The following is a 27,561-nucleotide window of genomic DNA, read 5'->3' on the forward strand; positions in this document are numbered from 1 at the left end:
GGGCCTCCCGAACACCTCCCGCACCTGTCCTCTCCCCCAAAGAACCGGCTCAGCCTGGCCCCAGTCATGTGCGCCCCATGCAGCACCTTCAGCTGAATTAAGCTGAGCTGTGCGCAAGAAGAGGACGAGTTCACCCTCCCCAGGGCGTCCGTCCATGTCCCATTGTCGATCTCCTCCCCTAGCTCCTCCTCCCACTTCGCTTTCAGCTCTTCCACCGAGGCCTCCTCCTCCTCCTGCATCACCTGATAAATTGCCAAGATCCTACCCTAACCGACCCACGTCCCCGAGAGCACCCTATCCTGCACCCCCCTAGGCGGCAGTAGCGGAAACTCCGCCACCTGCCTCTTGACCAACGCCCTAATCTGCATATACCTGAAAGCATTGCCGGGGGGGAGGCCCCACTTCCCCTCCAACTCCTCTAAAGTCGCAAACTTCCCATCGAGGAAAAGGTCCCCCAACCGCCTGATGCCTGCCCTATGCCAACTCATAAACCCACCATCTATTCGCCCTGGTGCAAACCGGTGATTGCCCCGTAACGGGGCCCACACGGAGGCCTTCGCTTCCCCCCATGCCACCTCCACTGCCCCCATATTTTGAGGGAAGCCACCACTACCGGACTCGTAGAGTACCTTGCCGGGGGGAGTGGGAGCGGGGCCGTTACCAATGCCTCCAAACTCGTACCCACACAGGACGCCACCTCCAACCTCTTCCATGCGGCCCCCTCCCCCTCCATCACCCACCTATGAATCATTGCCATGTTCGCAGCCCAGTAACACCCACACAAGTTGGGCAACGCCAAGCCGCCTACCTCCCTGCCTCGCTCCACCCTCCTCACTCTCGGGGTCTTCCGCGCCCACACGAACCCCAGAATGCTCTTATTAACCCTTTTTTAAAAAGTCTTCGGAATCAATATGGGGAGGCACTGGAAAAGAAACAAAAACCTCAGGAGCACCGTCATCTTAACTAACTGGACCCTACCCGCCAAAGAGAGTGGCAGCGCATCCCACCTCCTGAACTCCTCCTCCATCTGTTCCACCGCCGCCCAGCTCCTAGCTATCTGGACCCCATAGCCCCATTTTCAGAGAATGCTGCCAACGATCCGTCCATCAATGTGTGACTTGTTCCACGCATCAGTGCCATTCTCTGTCCAGGAACCGCAGCTGTGTAGGCCCCTCCCACACGGCCCAATCTCACTGGAACCAAATCCTGGCATCCACATATTTCACTAGTGCTTAAGGTGTAGTTGAACGTCCTTGACTTCCTGCACGTTTAACTCGTGGTGACGTGCCAGTTACACACAGCACTCACCACACCAGCAACAAAATTATCAGCAATCTGCGAGAGCATTTTTGCAATGCAGGTGGCCCATTTGGAATAATGTTGTACACCAGGTCCCACAGTGTCTTCTTGCTTCAAACGAGATTGTCTCTGGACTCATACGTCCTCCTGAGCCCAGTGTTCCAGGTCCCAAGTATCTTTTTAAAAACTGTCCTTCTTTCAGCCTACAGAAAAGGAAGGAAACAGCAACAGCCACCAGCAGGAGCAAGCAGCAGACACAACCTGCAATTATGAAATGCTCTCACAAGTAATAAGGCCACTTCCGCATGAAACTAGAGGCTGCTCACAGTTAAAGGGAGTTAAAGTGACAGCCAGTATATAACGAAGAACAGGGCTCTTCCCTGGAAGTGTTTGGTAGGACAGATAGGCAGCAGCTGCCCCAATTATGGGTATCCACAACATTTAAAGATGGCTTGAAGCCCTCAGAGATGAAACACCCCTTATTCCCCCCCCCTCAAAAATGGCATTGGGAGTGATGAAAGGCCAGAGATGGTGACTATTTGGAGGTGAAAGCAGAAACGTAATCTAATGGATCAACAGACGTTCATGTGTAACCAGCAATCATATGCAAGCTGGCCTCATTCCTGTCACTAAAACAGGCGTCTGTCATCACCCTCTGTCTCCTACAGCTAAGCCAATTTTGAACCTACCGTAACAAGTTACCCTGTATCCCACTGCCTCATCAGGTCACCCCTCAATCTTCTCTGCTCCAGCAAAAACAACCCAAGCCTATACAACCTCTCTTCATAACTTAAATATTCCATCCCACGCAAAATCCTGGTGAATCGCCTCTGCATCCCCTCGAGTGCAATCATATCCTCCCTATAATGTGGCAGTCAGAATTGCACCCAGTACCCCAGCTGTAGCCTCACCAAAGTTCCATACAACTCCAACATAACCTCCCTGCACATATAATCTATGCCTCGACCTATAAAAGTGTCCTTTTTCACCACCCTATTAACCTGCCCTTCTGCCTTCAGATGCCTATGGACAAACACGTCACGGTCACTTTGTTCCTCGGAACTTCTCAGCGTCAGACCATTCATTGTATACTTTCTTGTCACATTACTCCTTCCAAAGTTTATCATCTCACACATTTCAGGGTTAAATTCCATCGGCCACTTTTCTGCCCATTTGATCATCCCGTCTATATCTTCCTGTAACCCAAGACACTCAACCTCACTTTCTGTGTCAACTGCAAATTTACTGATCCTACCCCCCACATAGTCATCTACGTCATTTATATAAATGACTAACAATAGGGAACCCAGCACAGATCTGTGTGGGATCTCACAGATCTCACTGGCTTCCTGTCACTAAAGCAACCGTCTGTCATCACCCGACAGCTAAGCCAATTTTGAACCTACCTTATCAAGTTACCCTGTATCCCATTGCCTTCTTTATAAGTCTCCCATGACCTTGTCAAAGGCTTTGCTGAAGTCCATGTAAACTACATCAACTACACTACCCTTATCTACACACCTTGTCACATGCTCAAAAAACTCAATCAAATTTGTTCGGCATGACGTCCCTCTGATAAAGCCATGCTGGCTATTCCTGATCAAACCTTGCATCTTCAAGTCGAGAGAGATTCTCTCCATCAGAATTTTCTCCAGTAGTTTCCCTACCACTGACGTTGAGACGCACTGGTCTGTAGTTCTCTGGCTTATCTTTCAACCGTTCTTAAATAGTGGGGCATTAGTTGTTCTCCAGGCCTCTGGCACCTCCCCCTTGGCCAGAGAGGAATTAAAAATTTGGGTGAGAGCCTCTGCAATCTCCTCCCTTATTTCCTACAGTATCCTGGGGCACAACTGATCCGGACCTGGAGGTCTGCCCACAGGATAGGCAACCCAGGTAGTCTCAAACCTGAAGATGACGATTTTGTACTGTAGTTGGAAGTTAGGGCGTGAGAAGGATGGGGTTTAAAAAGATGGTTAATGATGGAAGAAAGGAGACCTGCATTATTGTGATCACACTAGATCTACAATGCATGACTGACAGTGGTAGGCAGGCGCACTTGAATTTGTTGCCCAAGAACTTAAAGGAGTTAATGGCCGTACTGGAAAACTGAGTTATTCTGTTGGTCAACAGTCAACAGTGCCAGATACAGCAGAAGTAGAAGCGTAGAGGAAAGAAACTGATAAATTTGATTTTGAGGAAGTTGGCCTACATTGACTCCCAGATAAGCAATGCTTTGATTTAATTACCCTTACATGATGAATGCCAAATTCTGTTTGACAAGACTTGCAAAGTGTCTTGGAACCTTTTATTACACTTGAAAAGCTGTTGTTAGGCAAAGGGTGGTTGGCAACAGTAGTGGGGTTGAAGGAATGTATGGAAGAATGCTAGTGGAGGGCAAAAGGAAAAGATTAATGACAGTTTCATCCCTGATCAAATGGAGAGGTCGTTCCATGTAGATGATGTGGTTGAGGTTTGGGGATAGAGAACTGTGGGGCATCTTTCATATGAGAAAGAAGAACTTCCCGAAGTGCTTCGCAAGAATTGCACTTGAAAAACTGGGTTTTAATGGAGTGCATTGGTAATGTACCTGGCCCATGTACAAAGGAAGCTGCTTTGAAAGTTGTTACCAACAAACATCATACAAAATCCTCAGATCCCTGGTTACCACCACCTAACTCAGTATGTTGCTTAAATCTGATCTTTTATTTTAATAAACCATTGAGTGTTGTCATTTCAACATCTTTAAACCGGTATGTGAAGAAACCCATGTGTAAGGTGGCCCTCTCCCCTTTCCAAATATGCTGGTTTAGCTCACTGGGCTAAATCGCTGGCTTTTAAAGCAGACCAAGCAGGCCAGCAGCACGGTTCAATTCCCGTACCAGCCTCCCCGGACAGGCGCCGGAATGTGGCGACTAGGGGCTTTTCACAGTAACTTCATTGAAGCCTACTCGTGACAATAAGCGATTTTCATTTAATTTCATTTTTCATTTCATGCATCTAAAAGTCTGTGACTTGCCTAAAATTGGGGGCAAAAGGTCTATCCACTGAGACTATTTGCATGTTGGCTGTTGTGATAAATGATTTTAATTTATTAGCACAGAAAACATACATTTGGCCCAAATGGCATATTTGGTGTTTAAGCTCCACACAACCCTCCTTCCCATGCTGCTTCAGCTAGCCTAGCTACCCTTCTCTTCCTTAGTTAGTTATGTACTTAGCTTTCCCTTAACTGCGTGCGCTCCAGTTGCACTCCATGGCTTCTCACATTTAATTCAGTCAATCTGAATGCTGTGCTATGTAAATAGCAAGTTGTCCTTTCAGTGTCTGCTCTGTTTGTTTCGTTCCCACTCAGCGAGAGGTTGGAGGGGGTGCTGCCATTTAAATGTCATGCATTTCACAAGTGGAGTACGGCAACTGACTGCCGATGCAGGTACTCTGGTATGGTGCTGCTGCTAGTTTACACAAATAGATATATTCTACGGTTCTTTGGTAAAATGCTAAAACTACAACACTTATTTATTTATTAAAACAAAAGATCAGATTTAGGAAGCATACATTCCAGTTAAATAGCGGCACGGTATCACAGTTTCTTCACAGCGCCAGGTTCCCAGGTTTGATTCCCAGCTTGGGTCACTGTCTGTGTGGAGTCTGCACGTTCTTCCCATGTCTGTGTAGGTTTCCTCCGGGTGCTCCGGTTTCCTCCCACAAATCCTGAAAGACATGCTGTTAGGTGAATTGGACATTCTGAATTCTTCCCCAGTGTACCCGAACAGGCACCGGAATGTAGAGACTAGGGGATTTTCACAGTAACTTCATTGCAGTGTTAATGTAAACCTACTTCTGACTAAAGACTAAAGTAATGTTAACCTATGACGACTGGTTCTGGTTTTATAAATTCCACCAAACCATCCTGCTGCACTCTATTTGGTGACCAGGGATCTGAGAACTTTCTATCATTCTCATTTTCAAAAACATACAAAGCAAAGTGTCCTTTGAAAACGGGGCATGTGTTGATTCACAATCAAAGCACCAGTCTTATCTTAAAACATTAAAAAATCTTTCCACCAAAATATAGCATTTCAAAGTCAACTGCTGTGAAATACTTTGAGAAGTTCTTCTCAAGGTACTATATAAATGCAGGCTACTGTTGTTGCTCTAGGTGGTTTAAACGGATTCTTAAACGACACTGATTTGAAACACCTGCTATACAGTGAGCTCTAATTTATGGATCATTTATGGCTCAGTGTTTGCTCAGGTGCAAGCACCTTGTCATCGTCATTTGCATTTCAAAGTAAAGTGCCCTAGTCAAAGCCTGGGTCAAAGAGAAGCATTATTTTAGTCAAGCCCTGAACAAGATCTGTGGAAAATATGTTAATTAAATATGTTATTTAAAATACTTCTCAAATTATCATCTCACACATTCTTAGGATTAAATTTTGGCAGCTACATGTCCATGGGCTTTTCTGTGTCCTCTTAATGTCTACTTTTTTCTTAGAAATTATGATCTATACTTAAACTCAAGTCATTGCAAAGTCTTCCCAATCAAGGCAGGAGTGCTGATAGCAGAGCTCTACAGACAAGAGATGGACAGAACATCAGGTGGCGAAAGCTCAAAGATCTGCAAGTGAAGGGAGAATTCAGGGGGCAAATGGTGAGACAGCTAAAGGAAATAGAAGAACCACGACAGAAACCATGGAATACTGGTGGAACTCGGTAGAATTAATTAGGGAAACTGCTGAAAACTTTTTAAATTCGTTCACGGGATGTGCGCGGCGCCAGCTCGGTCAGCATTTATTGTCCATCCCTAATTGCCTTTGAGAAGGTGGCGGTAAGCTGTCTTCGTGAACTGCTGTAGCCGATATGGTGTAGGAACACCATGTAGGTACATGGTGTTAGGGAGACAGTTCCAGGAATTTGACCCAATGACAATGAAGGAACGGCGATACATTTCCAAGTCAGGGTGGTGAGTGGCCTGGAGGGGAACTTGCAATGGGCGGCATAGTGTTGCTTCACAGCGCCAGGGTCCCAAACTCAATTTCCAGCTTGGGTCTCTCCCTGTGTCTGTGTGGATTTCCTCCGGGTGCTCTGGTTATCCCCCACAAGTCCCGAAAGACGTGCTGTTAGGTGAAATGGACATTCTGAATTCTCCCTCTGTGTACCCGAACAGGCGCCGGAATGTGGCGACTAGGGGCTTTTCATGGTAACTTCATTGCAGTGTTAATGTAACCTTACTTTTGACAATAAAGGTTATTATATTTCATTATATTAGGTGCTGGTGTTCCCATGCATCTGCTGTCCTTGCCCTTTGGTTGTTGTAGCAGTTTGGAAACTGCTGTCTCAGAAGCCTTGATGAGTTCCTGCAGTCCATCTTGTAGATGGTAAATATTGCTGCCACTGTGGATTGGTGTTGGAGGGAGTACATGTTTATGGATGGTGTGTAGGCTGTGTAAAGCTTCTCAAGGGTTGTTGGAGCTGCACACATCCAAGCCAGTGGAGAGTATTCCATCTGAGGAACTCTTGCAGTGATGTCCTGCAACTGAGATGTCTGACCTTCAACAACCACAACTACTTTCCTTTGTGCTAAATATGACTCCAACCAGCAGAGAGTTCTCCCACTGACTCCAGTTTTACGAGGGTTCCTTGATGCCACACTCATCAAGGAACCAATGCTACCAGGGGTAGTCACACTCTGGTATTCTAACCTTTTGCCAATGTTTAAACCAAGGTTGTAATGAGGTCCTAGTGGAATGCAAACTGAACGTCAGTGAGCAGATTATTGTTAAGCAAGTGCTGCTTGATAACACTGTTAGGGTCCATTCCCTGTACAGTATCTAGTGCCTTGAATAATCTCTTAATATCATGTGGAGTGAACTGAACTGGCTGAAGACTGACATTTGTGATGCCTGTGACATCCAGAGGAGTCCGAGATGGATCTACCTGGCATTGCTGGCTGAGGAATGTTGCAACGCGTCAGCCTTCTTTTGTAGTGATGTGCTGCGCAACCCCAACATTGAGGATGGTGATTTTTGTGGAGCCTCTTCCTCCTCCAGTGAATTGTTTAATTGTCTGCCACCATTCACAACACTCCCAACATTGAGGATGGGGATATTTGTGGAGCCTTCTCCTCCAGCGAGTTGTTTAACTGTCTGCAGCCATTCACAACTGGATGTGGAAGGAGTGCAGAGCTTTGATCTGATCCAGTGGTTGTGGAATCGCTTAGCCCGGTCTATTGTTTGCTGCTTCTGTTGTTTGGCATGCCATCAGTCCTGTGTTGTAGCTTCTCCAGGTTGGAGCTACATTTTTAGGTATGCCTCGTGCTGCTCCTGACGTGCCCTCCTGCTCTCTTCATTGTGTGTGAGAAAAATCATCAAGGAGGAGAAACTCTGGAAAAGAAACTGGGTAGTCCAGTAAAAACACCAAGTACCGTCAAAATAAAGAAGTGGCTCCTTAAAAAGATAAAGAAAAGTAAGCAATGGATTAGCTTAAAGTAACGCAGTGGAGTGTTATGTGGTAGAGAAGTATTGCTGAAATCAAATGGAAGAATCTACAAGACAGCTGTGAAACAGGTTTTGTTGTGTAGTACAGAAAGTTGGGAAAACGAGAGAGGAATGACAACTGGATACTAATAAGAAGCAGATGGTGAGATGGATGTGTGGAGTGACAAGAAAGGGCAAACTCAGGAACCAGTTCATCAGGGGGTCAGTGAAGATTAGAGTTTTCGAGTCGGACAGCGCAGAAAAGGCCCCTCGGTCCATCGCATCTGTTCCGGTCAAAACCACCTAACTATTCTAATCCCATTTTCCAGCACTTGGCCGATAACCTTATATGCCTTGGGATCGCAAGTGCACACCTAAATGCTTCTTAAATTATAGGAGGGTCCCTGCCTCCACCACCCCCTCAGGCAGCGAGTTCTAAACTCCCACCACTCTCCGGGTAAAAAGGTTTTTCCTCACATCCCCTCTAAACCTCCTGCCCCTTACCTTAAATCTATTGCAACGATACTCTCTAAATATGCTGTCATTGGTGCTCTTTTATTCTCATTTTGAAACTAACAATTATAAATCCTATTATTTTGGAGGTCGGTGTCACAATTTCAAAACTTGGTGTGCTTTGGGTATAAATACCAGCTGCATTTATTATCAGTAACGTTGTGGTAAAGTGAATTAACTAGCTATCCTTCCAGTTCTGTGACCTCAGGTGAAATCTGATCTTGACCAAAATAATAAGTCTTCAGAAGTCATTTTGAGAGGGCCGGTTTAGCTCAGTGGGCTAGATAGCTGGTTTGTGATACAGAACAAGGCCAGCAGCGCGGGTTCAATTCCCGTACCAGCTTACCCGAACAGGCCCTGGAATGTGACGACAAGGGGCTTTTCACAGTAACTTCAGACTTGTGACAATAAAAGGTTATTATTACTATTATTGATCCTATTTCCATTAGTTATGGACACGGTTAGGAAAACAAAGGTAGTTTTTAAGGATTTAAATTTGTATTGGTAAGGATTAGCAACACAGTATAGTTTTAGGTGTCTTTAGTTTAATGTTTCTGTGGAAGGATAGTTAGATCCATGCTGGACAGAGGCGTTTGTACGTGTGGGGATTGGTTACGTTCCAACTGTGATTTTATTGTGCTTGGAAAGGGCTGCAGTGTGAAGGGTAAATAAAAGCCTAGAGAAGAATAAGTCGTTGCTCGGCAACAAGGAACCACTTTCAGAGTGAAGGAATTTTCTTTATTATTAGTTTTAGCTGAATTCATTGGCAGTTGGAGATAGTGAGTGAGAGAGAAGGCAGCTCTCACAGCTCTGCTAGAAGCCGTTGTGGCCAGCTGCAATGGTACTGAAAACAGACTGAGAAGATACACATTAGCGAGAAACAGAATCTCTCCTGGGACCCTGGCTGGAATCGGTACTGGCCATCAGCACCCACGTCAAGGCATAAACCTGTTATTGCGATATAGACTTTGTGATTACCCACTCAAAGTCTATGAATACGTAACAAACTTCCAGACACAAGTGATCAACTTTGTAGCAGGACAAAGAACACAACCATCACAAGGAGAAAGGGCCCTGGGTTTTGAACCTAGAGAAGACATCAACATCGAGTGATCATAGCCTCCTTTACTAAGTGCAGGTAAAACCCAAAGCTCAGCTGTGAGTCTGAGTCAAATTTTCTTGAGGAATTGTGAATAAAATTGCATTAAACTGTGAACCTGTTCTGTCCTTTGTTCATCTCGCAAATAAGGGTATCTGAGTAAAACGTTTGAGTAAGTAAACAGGTCGAACGCATCAGAGGTTTTAAAGGTACAACACTCCGCAATGGCATGCGATCACGAGGAGGTGTTATAATACTGAGCGAGTGCAGTCAGTTCCAGCCCCACAGACCCTGGAGTCCCAACATAACCAATAATTCCTGTTTTTCTGAGACCTTTAACCTTTGACTGCTCCAATGAGTTACAGACACCAGATTTATAAGTAAAACATTAACAGACTTTTATTTATAGCAAGATTAGAAGATGAACATTTAAAGGAAATAATTGGCACTATGGTCCACCAGTCCACCTATTCCCCAAACTCCGTCCCCCTCCATCTAGACACATACAAAACAAACATGCAGTGAAGGATTAGGAAAGATGAAACTTCGCTGCTGTGGCCTCTGGGGAATTGGTTTAAATAAGAGATTCACTTTGGTGCAATTCTACCCTTCTACCACCAGGAGCAGCTCTACACCAAATTCAGGTCACTGCACTTCTGTCCTTCTACCATCAGGTGGGGTTTTACACAGGATTCAGGTTGATGCAATTCTGACCCTCTACCACCAGATGGAGTATCGACTTCCCTGAGATCTTGCTGGGCTTTGAATTAGAACTTTTGCAAACCTTTCGTTTGCCTGATTTCTGTGCAGCAACTCCGGCTGCATTGTAAAGAATGCTCTTAGTTTAAGCTATAATTTGAGCTCTTACCAGTTCCTCAGACAAAGAGTTAGAGTGTTACAGACCTGTGGATAAACAGGTTGAACTTTCTCATTCCAGAGATCTCTTACAAAGTTCTATTTGCTGTTTCTGTCTTTTAACCATGAGAGGCTTCACAGGTCTGATTGGCAGCTTCTAAAAGCCCCTGGTAGTGAGAGAGAACAGAGAGAACACCTTTAAGGTGCATCTGGGCTGGGATCTTAAGGGCGGCATGGTAACAGTGGTTAGCACTGTTGCTTCACAGCGCCAAGGACCCGGGTTCGATTCCCAGCTTGGGTCACTGTCTGTGCGGAGTCTGCACATTCTCCCAGTGTCTGCGTGGATTTCCTCCAGGTGCTCCGCTTTCCTCCCACAAGACGTGCTGTTAGGTGAATTGAACATTCTGAATTCTCCCTCTGCGTACACGAACAGGTGACGGAGTGTGGTGACTGGAGAATTTTCACGGTAACTTCATTGCAATGTTAATGTAAGTCTAGTTGTGACACGAAGATAATTATTCTTAGAACTGACAAAATTGCGCAGGCTTCTCCTGCTCCAGAAGTTTCTAAAAAGCTCCACCAATCCCAAAAAAGAATCGGCCCAAGGCACAGATTTCCAACAAGCTGATTGGTTGCTTACGAGTTTATCAAACTGAGGGGCAGCACGGTAGCATAGTGGTTAGCACAATTGCTTCACAGCTCCAGGGTCCAGGGTTCGAATCCCGGCTTCCGTCACTGTCTGTGTGGAGTCTGCACATTCTCCCCATTGCGTGGGTTTCCTCCAGGTGCTCCGGTTTCCTCCCACAGTCCAAAGATGTGCGGGTTAGGTGGAATGGCAATGTTAAATTGCCCTTAGTGTCCAAAATTGCCCTTAGTGTTGGGTGGGGTTACTGGGTTATGGGGATAGGGTGGAGGTGTGGGCTTGGGTAGAGTTCTCTTTCAAAGAGCCAGTGCAGACTTGATGGGCCGAATGGTCTCCTTCTGCACTGTAAATTCTATGATTCTATGCATCACGGGTTCTGCCATACAACCTAAAGTGAAGCCCTGGTCTGGTCCATTAGAACATGGGTGTTTCAACTTTGACTAAAAGCTGTAGTTTTAAGCAAAGATCTCAGTGTGGTGGCAGCTAGCAAGAAGTTTGTAGATCAAAGCAGTCAGCAGCACAGGAATTAAAAAGGAAACACAGAATAGATTAACCATATCCTAACAGAGGGCAGAGGAAAAGCTACAAGAACATTCTGAAATCCTTCTTAAATAAATGCAACATCTCCATCAACACATGGGAATCGCTTTCCGTAGAAAGTACAAACTGGAGAAACGCATCCGCAAAAGCACCAATCACCTCGAGCATCGCAGGATGTAGAACTCGGAGGCGAAGCGTAAACAGCGGAAAGAAAGCACAGAATACAGAGCGTTCCACCCACCCATCTCAGCAAACAGCACCTGCCAAACCTGCAACGGAGCGTGTGGATCCAGGATTAGACTATTCAATCACCGCAGAACCCATGTCCCCAGACTAGAAGCACGTCATCCTTGATGCTGAATAGACTGCCCAAGGAGCTGGAAGCAGTTGGTTTTAGAAGGCTAACGAGGGAACATTTCTCTCAGCCTTGATAAAAGAAAAGCCATACCATGGAGTAATGGTTAAGAGAACAGATGACGGATATCTAAAATCTAGCTAGTTAAGGAAATTAGAAAAATGAAGAGGAGTTTCCAAGACGTCTGGAGGTAACCGAAGAGGAAGCCGGGAACCAGAACATATTACTGTTTAGTAAAGTCACAGAGCTGAAAGGGCATTTGATAATTAGAGGCCAGACAAATTTGTGAGACTTTAGTACATTTGGGGAAACATTGGGCCCGATCTAACCAAACGAGGATGAGTACTGAACAGCACGCCAGAGGTCTACGAGGAGATACCAATGCCTCAGTTACCTCAAGACCAACTGTCTCGCTCTAATATGCAGATTTGCCAAATAAGTGATCCCGCTCACAATGGGCAGTCTCCATTTTCCGTTAATTGTAATTCATTAGGTTTCATTGCCTCACAAATTTGATGCCATTTTATTTTGAAGAAGAATCCTATAAAATTACATATTCCTATCAGTCAACTTTCAATGTCACCCACATCCATAATTCATCTTTGTTTAATCCAATGTAATTTGCACAATCACACACAGCAGCAAAGGTATTAGTGGAGATTTGGGGCGGGATTCTCCTCTACCTGGCGGGACGGGGGGTCCCGGCGAGCGGAGTGGCGCCAACCACTCCGCGTCAGGCCTCCCAAAGGTGCTGAATTCTCCGCACCTTTGGGGCTAGGCCTGCGCCAGAGCGGTTGGCACCACGCTGGCTGGCGCCAAAACCAGCACCAGCGGCCTTTGCCACCTGCCGCCGGGGTTGGCCGAAAGGCCTTCGCTGGTTCGTGCATGCACTGGTGGTGACGTCAGCGGCGTCACCACTGGCGCATGCGCGCTGGGGGATTCTCTTCCGCCTCCGCCATGGTGGAGGCCATGGCAGAAGAGAAAGAGTGCCCCCACGGCACTGGCCCGCCCGTCGGTCGGTGGGCCCCGAATGCGGGCCTGGCCACCTTGGGGGCACCCCCCGCGCCGCCGATCCTGCCGCCACCAGAGATGGTTCAAACCTCGGCGGCAGGAGAGGCCTTCCAGTGGTGGGACTTCGGCCTATCGCAGGCCGGAGAATCGCCGCAGGGGGCTCGCTGATCGGCGCGGAGGGCCCGCCGATCGCCGTGGGGTGATTCCCGCCCCACCAATTCCCGGGTGGCGGAGAATTTCTGCCACGGCGGGGGCGGGATTTTCGGCGGCCCCAGGCGATTCACCGACCCTCCGGGTGGTCGGAGAATTTCGCCCTTGATTTCAAAATATTTGCTCTTCGAGGCTTATTCGAAGAAAATACTTTTTCGGTCATTCATGCTGAATCATCTTGTTGCTTGACAAACTGAATCACAACCAAGCACTTCAAAACAGTCCAGTCTTTAAGGATTTGCCTCATACTGTTTCATGCAGAACTAAGCACCAACATTAGACACCTCACCCTCAATGATAACACAATTGCAGTCCACCACTGAGAATGTAGTTCTAGTTTCTGAAGTTGAACACATTTTGCAGTTTACACTTAAATTGTATTTAAATTATGCTGGTTCTTTCATTCTTGTCACATAAACTGCACAGGCAGTGTCGTCAATCTGCAGTTCAGAATAAAAAGTTCTTACCTTTAGTAAAACTTGCATTAGCACCTCTGTCGAGAAGAAGACGAGTGATTTCAAAGTTAGCTACACTTGCAGCATACATCAATGGAGTCCAGCCAAAGCCAAAACGTGTTTCCACGTCTATGCCTGGAGTAAAATTTGTAGATTAGAGCATCAGGTTTAAAAATAAATCTAAAGTTCATATTCCAGAATGGCTACTACAATTATTTTAATATCCTTCATTTCTAATATTTATTCATGCCCCAAGAAACATTTATTCATGCTGGAGGGATTACATATGCCCTGTGGAGATCATTTACAAACCTTTCAACAAAGATCAATGAAGAATTGCAGTTTAATTTCCACTTTACTCATAATGGCCGTAACCAAGCATTCACAATTCAGTTTCCCAGGAACTGCTCAATGTCTGAATATTTCAACGTAGAATTTAATCTAATTGTACATTTTAAAATTGTGGTTATGTTACAGTTTTCACATTTCTACTATAATGTATTTGTATAATTAACGTGGCCTGGCCTCTGCTCTCTCTCTGGCCCTCGCTGCCCGTCCCGGTTGCTGCCCAGCTCTCTCACTCCCAGTCCTGCTGCGTGGCTGGCCGCTGGCTCTGGTTTATTAAATAATTTTTATTGAATTTTTCAAAATACAAACATTTTAACCCCCCCTACATTTACATTTAAATTATAACAACACAAAGTCAAACCCCCCTACTTAACAAGAAAGAGAAAAAGAATCCCCCCCCCCCCCCCCCCTACCCGCGCATCCCCCCCCCCCCCCCCCCCCGCCGGCGAACCGACAGTCAGACCAACTTATCATTTCTAGCAGCGTCCTCGGGCAGGCCTTGCCCGTGCCACCGCCGCTACCGTACTTCCTTCGTCGTTTTCCCCCCCTCCCCCCCCCCCCCCCCCCCCCCCCTCCCGCCCTCCCCTCCCCTCCCGGGTTGCTGCTGTCATGGCCTCAGTTTCTATCTCTGATCCAAGAGGTCTAGGAAGGGTTGCCATCGCCTGGAAAACCCCTGCACCGACCCTCTCAGGGCGAATTTGATCCTTTCCAATTGGATAAAGTTTGCCATGTCGTTTAGCCAGGTGTTAACACTCGGAGGCCTTTCGTCCCTCCACTGAATCAGGATCCTCCTCCGAGCCACCAAGGACGCAAAGGCTAATATTCCAGCCTCCCTCGCCTCCTGTACCCCCGGTTCCACCCCAACCCCGAAGATCGCAAGTCCCCATCCTGGCTTGACCCTGGACCCCACCACTCTCGACACCGTCCCTGCCACCCCCTTCCAGAACTCCTCCAGTGCCGGACATGCCCAAAACATATGTGCATGATTCGCAGGGCTTCCCGAACATCTAATACACCTGTCTTCACCCCCGAAAAACCGACTCATCCTTGTCCCCGTCATGTGGGCTCTATGCAGTACCTTAAATTGAATGAGACTTAGTCGCGCACATGACGACGACGAGTTAACCCTCTCCAGGGCGTCTGCCCATGTCCCGTCCTCTATCTGTTCCCCCAGCTCTAACTCCCACTTATCTTTCAGCTCCTCTACTGGTACCTCCTCCACCTCCTGCATAATCTTATAGATGTCCGAGATCTTCCCCTCCCCGACCCAGACCCCTGATAGCACCCTATCACTCACCCCCCTGTCGGGGAGCGCGGGGAACCCCGCTACCTGTCGTCTGGCAAATGCCTTCACTTGGAGGTACCTGAACGTGTTCCCCGGGGGGAGCCCAAATTTCTCCTCCAGCTCTCCCAGGCTCGCAAACCTCCCCTCTATAAACAAGTCCCTCAGTTGTCTAATACCCGCCCTCTGCCAGCTCTGGAATCCCCCTCCTATGTTTCCCGGCGCAAATCTGTGGTTCCCTCTTAGTGGTGCCCCTATCAGACCTCCCACTTCCCCCCTGTGTCGCCTCCACTGCCCCCAGATCTTGAGGGTGGCCGCCACCACCGGGCTCGTGGTATACCTCGTGGGAGGGAGCGGCCATGGTGCCGTTACCAGTGCCCCTAAGCTTATGTTGCCGCAGGACGCCCTCTCCATGCGCTTCCAGGCTGCCCCCTCCCCTTCCATCATCCACTTTCGTACCATCGATGTATTTGCCGCCCAGTAATATCCTGAAAGGTTGGGTAACGCCAGCCCTCCACTATCCCTACTCCGCTCCAAAAAGACCCTTCTAACTCTCGGGGTGCCATGTGCCCACACATACCCCATGATACTACTCGTTACCTTCTTGAAAAAGGCCCTGGGGAGGAAGATGGGCAGACACTGGAACAAAAACAAGAACCTCGGGAGGACCGTCATTTTAACTGACTGCACCCTCCCTGCTAGCGACAGCGGCACCATGTCCCACCTCTTAAACTCCTCCTCCATCTGCTCCACCAGTCTGGAAAAGTTCAACTTGTGTAGGGTCCCCCAGTTCTTTGCCACCTGCACCCCCAAATACCTAAAACTTTTAACTGCTCTTTTGAAGGGGAGCCTCCCAATTCCCTCCCCTTGGTCTCCCGGGTGTATTACAAAGACCTCACTTTTCCCCAGATTTAATTTATATCCCGAAAAGTCCCCGAACTCCGCTAGTATCCCCATTACCTCCGGCATTCCCCCCTCCGGGTCTGCCACATACAACAACAAATCATCCGCATAGAGCGAGACCCGATGTTCCTCCCCTCCCCTTGTCAGTCCTCTCCACCCCCCTGAACCCCTCAGTGCCATCGCCAACGGCTCAATCGCTAATGCAAAGAGTAAGGGAGATAGGGGACATCCCTGCCTGGTACCTCGATGGAGCCCAAAATATTCTGACCTCCTCCCGTTTGTTACCACACTTGCCATCGGAGCTGAATAGAGCAGTTTTACCCACTTGATAAATCCCTCCCCAAACCCAAACCTTTCCAACGTCTCCCACAAGTATTCCCACTCCACCCTGTCAAATGCCTTCTCCGCGTCCAGCGCTACCACTATCTCCGCCTCCCCTTCCACTGCTGGCATCATAATCACATTTAACAATCTCCGAACATTTGTGTTAAGTTGGCGTCCCTTCACGAACCCCGTCTGGTCTTCATGGACTACCCCTGGCACACAGTCCTCTATCCTGGTTGCCAGGACCTTTGCTAACAGCTTGGCATCTACATTTAAGAGGGAGATAGGCCTGTAGGACCCGCACTGGACCGGGTCCTTGTCCCGCTTCAAAATCAAGGAGATCAGGGCCTGCGACATTGTTGGAGGCAGAACCCCCCCCTCGCGCGCCTCATTGAAGGCTCGCACCAGCACTGGACCCACCAAGTCCACAAATTTCCTGTAAAACTCCACCGGGAACCCATCCGGCCCCGGCGCCTTCCCCGCCTGCATCTGGCCTATCCCTTTAATTAGCTCCTGCAGCTCTATCGGCGCCCCCAACCCTTCCACCAGCTCCTCCTGTACCTTTGGGAACCCCAATTTGTCGAGAAAGTTCTTCATTCCCCCTCTCCTCTTCGGCGGTTCAGACCTATACAATTCCCTATAGAAGTCCCTAAAGACCCTATTTACCTCTTGCCCCTTCTGCACTACATCCCCACCCCTCTCTCTCACTCCCCCAATCTCTCTGGCTGCATCTCGCTTACGAAGCTGGTGTGCCAGCATCCTGCTCGCCTTTTCCCCGTACTCATACGCCGCACCCTGCGCCCTTCTCCACTGCATTTCCGCCTTCCTAGTGGTCAGTAGGTCGAACCTGGCCTGCAAGCTACGCCGCTCCCTTAATAGCCCCTCCTCTGGCGCCGCCGCATATTTCCTATCTACTTCTAGGAGCTCCCCCACCAGCCTCTCCCTTTCCTGCCTCTCCTTCCTCTCTCTGTGTGCCCTTATGGAGATCAGCTCTCCTCTAATCACTGCTTTCAAGGCCTCCCAGACCGTCCCCACCTGCACCTCACCTGTGTCATTCGTACCCAGATAGTTCTCAATGCCCGTTCTCACCCTTCTGCACACCTCTTCGTCCGCCAACAGCCCTACATCCAGGCGCCACAACGGGCGTTGGTCCCGCGCCTCCCCCATGTCCACGTCCACCCAATGTGGTGCATGGTCCGATATCGCAATGGCCGAGTACTCCGTGTCCTGCACTCTCGGTATCAGCCCCCTGTTCAATACGAAAAAATCGATCCTAGAGTACACTCTGTGGACGTGGGAGAAAAAAGAATACTCCCTCGCCCTAGGCCTACCAAATCTCCATGGGTCTACCCCTCCCATCTGCTCCATGAACCCCCTTAACACCTCTGCCGCTGCCGGCCTCCTATTCGTCCTGGAACTCGATCTATCCAGCCCAGGGTCTAACACCGTATTAAAGTCCCCTCCCATGATCAGGCCCCCTGCCTCCAGTCCCGGGATGAGGCCCAGCAGGCGCCTCATAAAACCCGCGTCGTCCCAGTTCGGGGCATACACATTTACCAGTACCACACTCTCTCCCTGCAGCCTACCCCTCACCATCACGTACCTGCCCTCCTTGTCTGCCACCACCTCTGCCGCCACAAACGACACTCTCTTTCCCACCAAAATCGCCACCCCCCGGTTCTTGATATCCAAGCCTGAGTGGAACACCTGTCCCACCCACCCCCTTCTCAGGCGGACCTGATCTGCTACCCTCAAATGAGTCTCCTGCAGCATTGCTACATCAGCCTTCAGTCCCTTCAGGTGTGAGAAGACCCTTGATCTTTTGATTCAGCCCCCTTACGTTCCACGTGATCAATCGGGTCGCAGAGCGACCCGTCCCTACTCCCTGTCGATTAGCCATGTCTTGTCCCTTGCTCGCCCCGGGTCATCCCTTCTTTTCTGACCCGCTTCCCATAGCGATGGCCCCCCCCCCCCCCCCACCCCCCCCGGCTCTCCCCTTCTCGTCCCTGGTCTTTCTAGCAGCAACCCGGTGTCCCCCCCCAGTCCCCTCCCCTTCCCCCCCCCCCCCCCCCCCCCTGGCTAGGACCCCTCCTAGCCGCGATGTACCCCACATCGTACTCCCGAGAGTCAGCTGGTCTCCGCTGACCCGGCTGCTCCTGCCACATTCCGACTCCTCCCGGTTCACCCCATCTGCGCCCGTGAAAGATCCCCTTAAAACCCCCGAGAAAGACCCGCATAATCAACCCGCTCCCCCCCGTCCCGTCTCCCCAACTTAACGCTATAAATACAAATACCCAATGGCAACTAAATACATAAATACTTAACTACATACTTAAATAACAAAATAATTAACTAACTATCAACTAACCGCGTGCCCAACCATCACCCTCCATCAAACAGTATAAATAACCGCAGATAACCATAACCCGAAAAGAAAAAAGAGAACCAAAAAAAACCCCCCCAAGCACCCAAAGAAAAAGGGTAGGAGGGGTAAATAACTAAGGGAAATTGGAAACGGGAAAAAACACCCCATAAGAAGCCAACGACCCACAATAGAGATTTCAACAGTACAAATATACAGAAACACCCAACAACTCGAAACCTTCAAAATATTCAGAAAAGTCAACCGTTCGAGAAAAAACACCCCAAACACTCCACGAAACTGTTACCCAGTTCCGACCTGGCCTGAAAAAGAAAAGGGCCACTTGCACAATCAAGAGTCCCCCGGCGGCTACGACCGCCGGTGCTCCCAGGTTTTAGTTCGTGTCCAACTTTTCCTCCTGTACAAAGGTCCAGGCCTCCTCTGGGGACTCGAAATAATGATGTTGGTCCTTGTAGGTGACCCACAAGCGCGCCGGTTGCAACATTCCAAATTTGATCTTTTTCGCGTGTAGCACCGCCTTTGTCCGGTTGTACCGGGCCCTCCGCTTTGCCACCTCCGCACTCCAGTCCTGGTACACCCTTACCGTCGAGTTCTGCCACTTGCTGCTTTTCTCCCTTTTAGCCCACCTCAGGACTTTCTCTCGATCACTTAGCCGCTGGAACCGCACCAGCACCGCCCTCGGGGGCTCGTTTGCCCTAGGCCTCCTGGCCATGACCCGGTATGCCTCTTCCAATTCCAGGGGCGCCGGACCGGCCCCTTCCCCCATCAGGGAGCTCAACATCTCCGCCACATATCCCGGGAGATCCGACCCCTCCAGGCCTTCTTCCAGGCCCAGGATCCTCAAATTTTTCCTCCTCATCCGAGTGTCCAGCTCCTCGAAGCGGCTCTGCCACTTCGTGTGGAGTGCCTCGTGCGCCTCCACCTTTGCCCCGATGACTGTGGCCTCCTCCTCCCTCGCGGCCATCTCCTGCTGCAGATCTTTAATCGACGCCTCTTGGATCGCCTGGGCTCCCACCAACCTGGTGGCCGTCGCGTTCATGGACTCTAAGAGTTCCACTTTCATCTCCGTGAAAAAACGGAGGAGAGCGGCCTGCTGCTCCTCCGCCCATTTCTTCCACTCCTCCGGTGCACCGCCGGCCGCCATTTTGATTTTCTTCCCCCGCTTTTTTTGGGGAGCTGCTGCCGTTTTTCTTGCCGCTCCGCTCCGGGTACCGACCATAAAATCGGTCTAGTTCTCCTCAGGGGACCTTCCCCCACCGGGATTCGTTTTTTCAGCGCCGTTGGGGCCCTCCAATTGGCCCAAAAACACCTTTGTTGCAGGAGCTTCCAAATGTGCGGCTTAGCTAGTCATAGCCGCAACCGGAAGTCCGCTGGCTCTGGTTGAGTTGCCCTGCTCCCACTGGCCGCTGCTCCCCAATTCCCCGAGACACGATGTCAGTGCTTGCCTGACCTTCTTCGCACCTCTAGATTGCTGCTCTGCTCACCTCCCGGCTCTCACTCAGGTGGCCGGGCCTCAAGAATCGATGACTGCGTGCCCCTGGCTGGCTACCTGGCTATCTGGCTAAGTGGCCTCTGTTCTTTCTGGTTGGTTGCCCGCCTGCCCTTCTCAGCCCTGGCCTGAGTGTCGAGAGCGCCCCGCTGCTCCCCTTGACAGCCGTTGGCCATGGCCTCCCCCACTCCTCGCTGAAGGCTTTGTAGGCTCGCTCCGCCATGTTAGATCGGCAACCTCACTTTTGCCTCAGGCTGCCTGCCAGACCGATTGTCAGAAACCTGACTGCTGCTTTGCACGCTTACTCAATGAAAATCCAGAACCAATTCAGGAGATCCATGTCTGAACTGCTCCAAGGCTCCACCACCTCCCAATGTCTGGCAAACGGTTTTCCCGGCCTGCAGGGGTGTCTATCAATCAGAGCCCAATGTTGTTCCGTTGTGCTTGCTCATTCTTGAGCCTATCGGCAAATTTAGAGCTACCAAGGCTCTGATTGGTGTTCATAGCACGACAATCACCTCTCCATACCCACCCCCCCCCCCCCCCCCCCCCCCCCCACCCCGGAGTTTCTTATAAATTAAATATTTTCTTGTTATGAATACTTAAAATGTGCTCACTAGTGCCTGTGCCTCTAACAAAAATGATTGCAATTTGAAGGGCCTTTCTAAATCAGTGCGATTGATTGGTGGACTTAAAGGGGCTGGTTTAGCACAGTGGGCTAAACCACTGGCTTGTAATGCAGAACCAGGCCAGCAGCGGGATTCAATTCCCGTACTGGCCTCCCCGAACAGGTGCCGGAATGTGGCGGCTAGGGGCTTTTCACAGTAACGTCATTGAAACCTACTTGTGACAATAAGCTATTATTATTATTATTGGACTCTTAAACTGGGGCTGTTTAGCACAGGGCTAAATCGCTGGCTTTGAAAGCAGACTAAGCAGGCCAGCAGCATTGTTCGATTCCCATAACAGCCTCCCCGAACAGGTGCCAGAATGTGGCGACTAGGGGCTTTTCACAAGAACTTCATTTGAAGCCTACTCGTGACAATAAGCAGTTTTCATTTTCATTTTGACCTGGGGATGTGGCCCGTCTAGTGACTGGGGCTGATTCGGGTAAATAGATTATGAGCCAGCCGAAAGGATCGCAAAAAACAGTGGTTTTGTTTTCAACTTAAACTTGTGTTTCAAGTTCCCTATCTTTTGCACTGGTTCCTCCCAAAGTCCCTTAATGAGTGTCGTTCCCCAAATCTGCCCATCATTCCCGAAAATCCACGCTTTGATCCCTCCAACCAAACGTCTGGCCCTGCTACAGCACTGAAACATTCACAAATTGTTGGAGGGGTGTTGGTTACAGAAAGATGACACTTAAAGATGTCTTCAGAGTCTTCAGCAGGTTAACTACGTCTTTATAACGACATGCACGGTGCAGGATACAGGGGAGGAGCTATCCCCATGCTTCGATCTTTACCAGCCTCTGCCCAACCCCTGGGTCTCAGTCATGTGCCTTCTTAACTTACTATGCAGGCAGTACTGTACTCAGTCCCACATTAACCCTGCATGTGCCAGACCCTTATACTCCACAAATGACACTGGTGAACCATCGCCCACCTCCCCTACGCCATCTTTCGCAACCCTTGTAGCCTTTGATATGGGTCACCACATCATCCTCCTCCTCGAACACCTCTCCAACATTAAATAAAAAGCAAAATAAAACATAAAATGCCGGTAAAGCCCAGCAGGTCTGGCAGCATTTGTGGAGTCAGGAGTTAGAAACGTTAGCTGTGTTTCGCATTCCACTAATTTTGCTAAAACTGCTGACTTTTTGAGCGTTTCCTGCTTTCACCGCTCCTCCATTGTCTGGTTGTTTGGAATGGTTCTTATCTGATTCCACGTCTATCAATCCAGTTCAGAACCTTGGCACCCGATTTGTTACAATGGTCAACTTCAAGCTCCATTCCTTCTCTGTCCCCAAGACTGTGTACCTCAATCTGCGTAATATAAACCCTGCCTCTGCTCCTTCTCCAGTGCATATGCAGCTCTGAAACCCTCATCCATGCCCTGTGGACTCAATTATTCCAATGCTCTCCTGGCCAGCCTCCCCCCACTCTCCCTTTCAGCCTCTGTACCCTTCAGCTCATTCAAATTTCTGCTGCCCTTTCCCAACAAGTCCTGATCACACATCATCCCTATGCCCACTGACTTACAATAGCTGTCTGCCTGGCCACCCCATTATGTAAAAGAGAAAATCTTTTTTGTTTCTAAATTCCTCCATCGTCACTCCCCATCTCTGTAACATCCTCCAACCTGCTGAGATATCTACATTTCTCCAAATCTGACTACTTGCGCATCCCTGATTTTCTTCGTTCCAAGTTGTCCAAGCCCAAAACTGTGGAATTCCCTCCCTAAAAACCTACTGTCCACCGTTCTCACTTCATTTACTCTGCTCCTTAAAACCCATCCCTATTATTAGCTCACAATCAGAAATTGTTTCATGATCTGCGAGGTTTTACTATTAAAAGATGCTAAATAAATGCAAACCATTCTGTCTGAATTCATGGGGAAATCCAACCCCTTACTGGCTTTGAAAGCAGACCAAGGCAGGACAGCAGCACGGTTCGATTCCCGTAACTGCCTCACTTGTGACAATAGCGATTTTAATTTCATTTATTTCAATCCCGCTTACAGCAGATTCAAATCAACTGGGATATCGGTCCTAGATTGGAACTCACTCCTATTTTTAACAGGATGGAAATCTGTCCAGATACACAACCTCCCCTGGCAACGTGTTCCAGGCACTCACCACCCTGTGTAAAAAAACCTGCCTCGCACATCTCTAAACTTTGCCCCTCGGACCTTAAAACCTATGCCTCCTGGTGACTGACCCCTCCACCCTGGGAAGATAAAAAGAGTGCCTGTCCATCCACTCTATCCATGCCCCTCATAATCTTGCAGATTAAGTCACCACTGAACCTCGGTCATTCTAATGAAAACAGTTCAAGTCTATTTTATGTTACCCTTTCTTCAATTTTATACTTATCTCGATAGGATGCCGATGCAAAAGTGCTTTCAGGTTTAGCTAGAGGTGCTCTTTAAAATGTTTGTGTCCGACAAAGCCCCCCACTTCAATAACCATAGGTTCACCCCGGCGCTCACTGATGCCACCTTTAAAAAGGGGAGACGGGGGGGGGGGGGGGGCACTGACAGTCAGGGACCTATACACTGATGGCACGGTCACAACACTGGACGAAATGACGGAGAGATTCCAGCTAGCTAAGGGCAACAAACTCAGATACCTGCAGCTTAAAAACTGCCTACGGAAGGAGACAAGGACGAACCCTGCGACCACCTTGATGGACTCTGCTAGAGGAACTACTGAATGCAGACATTTTAGTTGGAGGGAACTGTAGTGACATGTACATACGATTAATAGAGGGGGTCGACACTGTACTGGACACGACAAGGAGAAAATGGGAGGAAGACTTAGGTATGGAAATGGGTGGGAGCTCTGGAGCGAAGCACTACATAGGGTCAACTCCACCTCTACACGCGCAAGACTCAACCTAATGCAACTAAAAGTGGTACATAGAGCCCACTTAATAAGAACCCGAATGAGTAGGTTCTTCCCGGAGGTGAAGTTCAGATGTAAATGGTGCCAAGGAGGCAAGGCCAACCACGCTCACATGTGCTGGTCTTGACCCAGACTTTCTAGGTACTGGACAGTCTTCTTTGAAGCAATGTCCAAAGTGGTAGGGGCGAGGGTACAACCATGCCCGAAAATGGCGGTCTTCATGGGAGGAAGGCGGACGACGCCCTTGCCTTTGCCTCTCTGATCGCCTGCCATAGATTCCTGCTCGACGGCAGTCAGCAGCACCACCTAAAGCTGCAGACTGGCTGTCCGACCTATTGGAATTTCTCCAAATGGAAAAAGATCAAATTCGCCAGCCCACAATGCTTTTCCCATTGTTAGCTGGCCACTACCTTTAAGTATTAACAGCATTGAATATTAGTGAACCTGATTTACATCAGGCGCAATTCTCCGGCCTCATTGCGCTCTCACCTGAGCGCAACGATGCCGGTGAATTACGGGGGAGGCCAAAAATGAGAACCGCGCCAGGTGCCAAACTGTTTGCGATGCAACCAACTGGCTCCTGAAGGCGAAAATCGGGAAACCAATTACCACCACTTCAGCCCTACTTCTATACAATTAACGGGAGCCGCCTGACATCCAGTGTCATTATGTGATTCAGCGGCCTTCCCATCAAGTGGTCATGTTGGCGCTGATTAGTATTCCTTTTAAAAATCATGAACCTGGCGGATGGGTTGCTACAGAAGCGGAGGAGGTAAGCAGCCAACTTCGCTCACAGACAATGAGCCCAGGGGCAAACTGTGGGGGGGGGGGGGGGGTGCAGATGTGCATAAGTCTGCCATGCCAACCTCCTGTTCCGGGAGCAACCCTAGCCCCTGCCTGTCTGCCCCACCTACTGTCCATAACTCCCACAGACCATGGAGGCCTCTAGTCTTGGTGAGGTGATCCCAAGTGGATTCCTTTGGGTGGACGGGCCATGTAGCATGTGCGGCTCATTGCCCAGCATCCCAATCACACCTTGATGCATGGATGTGGAGATGTGGACATTCACCTGAGGAAGGAGCTGCGCTCCGAAAGCTCATGTTTGAAACAAACCTGTTGGACTTTAACCTGGTGTTGTAAGACTTCTTACTGTATTGATGCATGGACACTGTGCTTGAACACTGTGGGAGGCAGCACCAACTTTCGATCACCAAGGGGATGGGGACCAGCCCTGGCCACATGAGCAGAGCATGTCAGGTGCGGGAAGCGGCCCATATCTGGCGGAATGGGATTGGTGGTCGGCCCGCATCGTGGAACAAAGATTGGTTGTGGTGAGGATATTTTAATGCTACTTGTACAAGTTTACACTACTGCCCCACCCACCTGATGGTGCTGCTCCACTATCCCCACCCTCCCTCTCCTCCAAAACCCCCCCACCCTGACACATACTCCATACTTTATCTCCCCACCTACCCTCACCAGCCACCCCCCCTGTCCACGTGCCCTCAGTGATCCTCGATGTGCTTGACCTTCCTTGCTCTATCACAACGTCTAGGTGTATCCTCAGGATGTACATGAGAGGTGGAGGCAGCCAGCTGCTTACCTTGTCCCGTGGCCTTTGATGCTCCTGGTGAGCGTCCTATGGGGGGCTCTGGGGCTGGAGGGTCCCAGCATACTTGTCGGTGGCACATGCACAGCCATGCCTTCCCGTTCCGAGTGCTGGCTGTGGGTCGAGGCTTTGTCAGAGGGCTGGAACTCAGAGGAGCTGGCTGTCACCATCGCCAGTCCATAGGACAGAACCAGGTTGCCAGCAAGCACCCTCTCCTCCCAGTCAGTGCCCATAGGGTCCTGGGGTTTAGCTCGGGATGGAGGAACAGCTGGACTGAGTCTTTGTTGCCCATTTGTAATCTGGCTCTGCCAGCCCTGGTGGCTCCCTAATGTCTGCAACATGGTGTTGACGCCCTCGGTGATGCTCCTCAGTGATTGGGCCATCCTCTGCAGTGATTCGGCCCACCTGTGACTGTGAAAGCTCAACAATGCCTCGGACATTCCCATCTGAGAGCGGGACATCAAGGTCAGCCTGGTACTGGGTCACATCCCCCATCAAGTTGCACAGTCTACCGAGGCCATCACCGACGACGCCACACCTTGGTCAACATCACTTATGGTGCCGAAGTCGTGCACGAGGCTGTCCATTACGCTCACCACCCTAGCGGTGTTGGCCTTGGTGCCACACCACACCGACGACATATCCTGCACCCGCAGGCTCTGCAACTCCTCCAATCGGCTACGAACCTGCTGGAGTGTCACCAACATCTCCCTCTGAACATCCCGGCTGCTCCCTAACATCTCCATCTGCTCCACGTAAACCTGTTCCAGAGGCTCAGCATATGGCTGGGACTCAGCTGGGTCCTGGGATCCAGTAGCCCTCGACTGCTGCCTCGCCTGGGGGTCCTGCCTCCACCAGATGTGCAACAGCTACTAAGTGGTACTTATCAGATTGTGCCCCAGAAGCCTGACCACTAACATTGCCCACTGAGGTGCGCGTTTCTGTGATGGTGGAGGGTGGGGATGCCAGCTGTGACGCATCGACTATGGCATCCCAGAACTCTCCTCCGAGGTGGTCCCATGGGGGGGGGGGGGGGGGGGGGAGGGGGCCACCCCGGATGGGCAGGCACCTTCGGCTGGAGGACCTGCGGGTTTCTGGGAGGGATGGGTCAATCTGTACGACAATAATAATTCACGTGCGACAGTCCATCTGGGTGGGGCCCGGTGTATCCTTACTTCTGCGATGTGTGTTGACCGCTCTGTCCTCAGCCAACCCCCATAACTTCCAGGGCTCGTTCCTCAAAGGTCATAAGGATTCTTATGTCCAGCACCCCTGCGCCAGTCTGGACCCTCTCCCAACGATTGAGAGAGATTTTCCTGTGCAGACTCAGAGTGCATCGTTAGCCACATGTGCGTTCAGATTGGGGGAGGGGGGTGAAGGGGAGGGTTGGGGCAAGTGGAGGGTTTGGGGTGGGAGGGGGGTGCTGGTTGCATTGGGGGTAAGGGGAGGCGGTGGGAGAGTGTCAACTCGCCCGTGCTGCCCGATGCAGGTAGTTGATCTTCTTGCAGCACTGGATGCCTGTCCTCCTGGTCATGGGTCCCCAGCTGACAGTCGCTGTCACTTCGTCCCAGGTAGCACTGGCTGCTTTGTGGCTCACCCTCCGGGTCCCTCGGGGGAACAAGCGATTCTTTCTGTCCTCCACCGCATATATGAGCCTTCCCAGGTCCCCGTCTCCAAACCTTGGGGCCGGTTGTCTCGGCACCATGGCTGCGGGCTGAATGGGGTTGGCTGTGCAAGTGCAGTTGAAGTGCTGCTCAACTTTGTTAGCGGTAGGTGGGGTGTGTGGGGGGGGGGGGGGGGGGGGGGGGGCTGGTGACGATACTCGCGAGATTTGCGATGGTCAGAATGCCTCGCGAGGTCTAACGAGATCTGATAAGATGCTGCATCCTGTATCTTGCCCTCTTGGGCAAGATCCAGATCTACATCTTTAAGTGAACCATTTGGTTCATTTAAATATGTCAGCGGCCGATTCTCCCAAGGCCCGTGAACAACTGCCCGCATCTGGGGGACCTCGGCAAGGCAATATTTAACACTGGTCCACACAAACATGGAGCAGGTGTGATGGTAACGTAGAGGGGTGGGGTGAGGTGGGGTGGAGGGGGGGGGGGGTGTTTCCCAGGACACGGAGGCCCCCAGGTGGTCAGGGTCTAAGCAGGGTGGTACCCTGACACTTCTGGCACCGGGCAGTGCCACTCGGGCACG

At 50.0% G+C, this 27,561-nt stretch overlaps 1 protein-coding gene across 2 annotated transcripts in view; it reads right to left on the reverse strand.

The window, feature by feature from the left end:
• asz1 (ankyrin repeat, SAM and basic leucine zipper domain containing 1) overlaps positions 1-27,561 on the reverse strand; it is a 96,869-nt gene that overhangs the window by 60,647 nt on the left and 8,661 nt on the right. For both annotated transcript variants that reach the window (XM_038780835.1, XM_038780834.1), the window contains exon 2: positions 13,469-13,591. In XM_038780835.1, coding sequence (XP_038636763.1) covers positions 13,469-13,547 — 79 coding nt within the window. In that variant the 5' untranslated portion in view covers positions 13,548-13,591. The remainder of the gene's footprint in view (positions 1-13,468; positions 13,592-27,561) is intronic.

The sequence above is a fragment of the Scyliorhinus canicula genome, chromosome 20, assembly GCF_902713615.1.
Source record: "Scyliorhinus canicula chromosome 20, sScyCan1.1, whole genome shotgun sequence".
In the NCBI taxonomy this organism is placed as follows: Eukaryota; Metazoa; Chordata; class Chondrichthyes; order Carcharhiniformes; family Scyliorhinidae; genus Scyliorhinus; species Scyliorhinus canicula.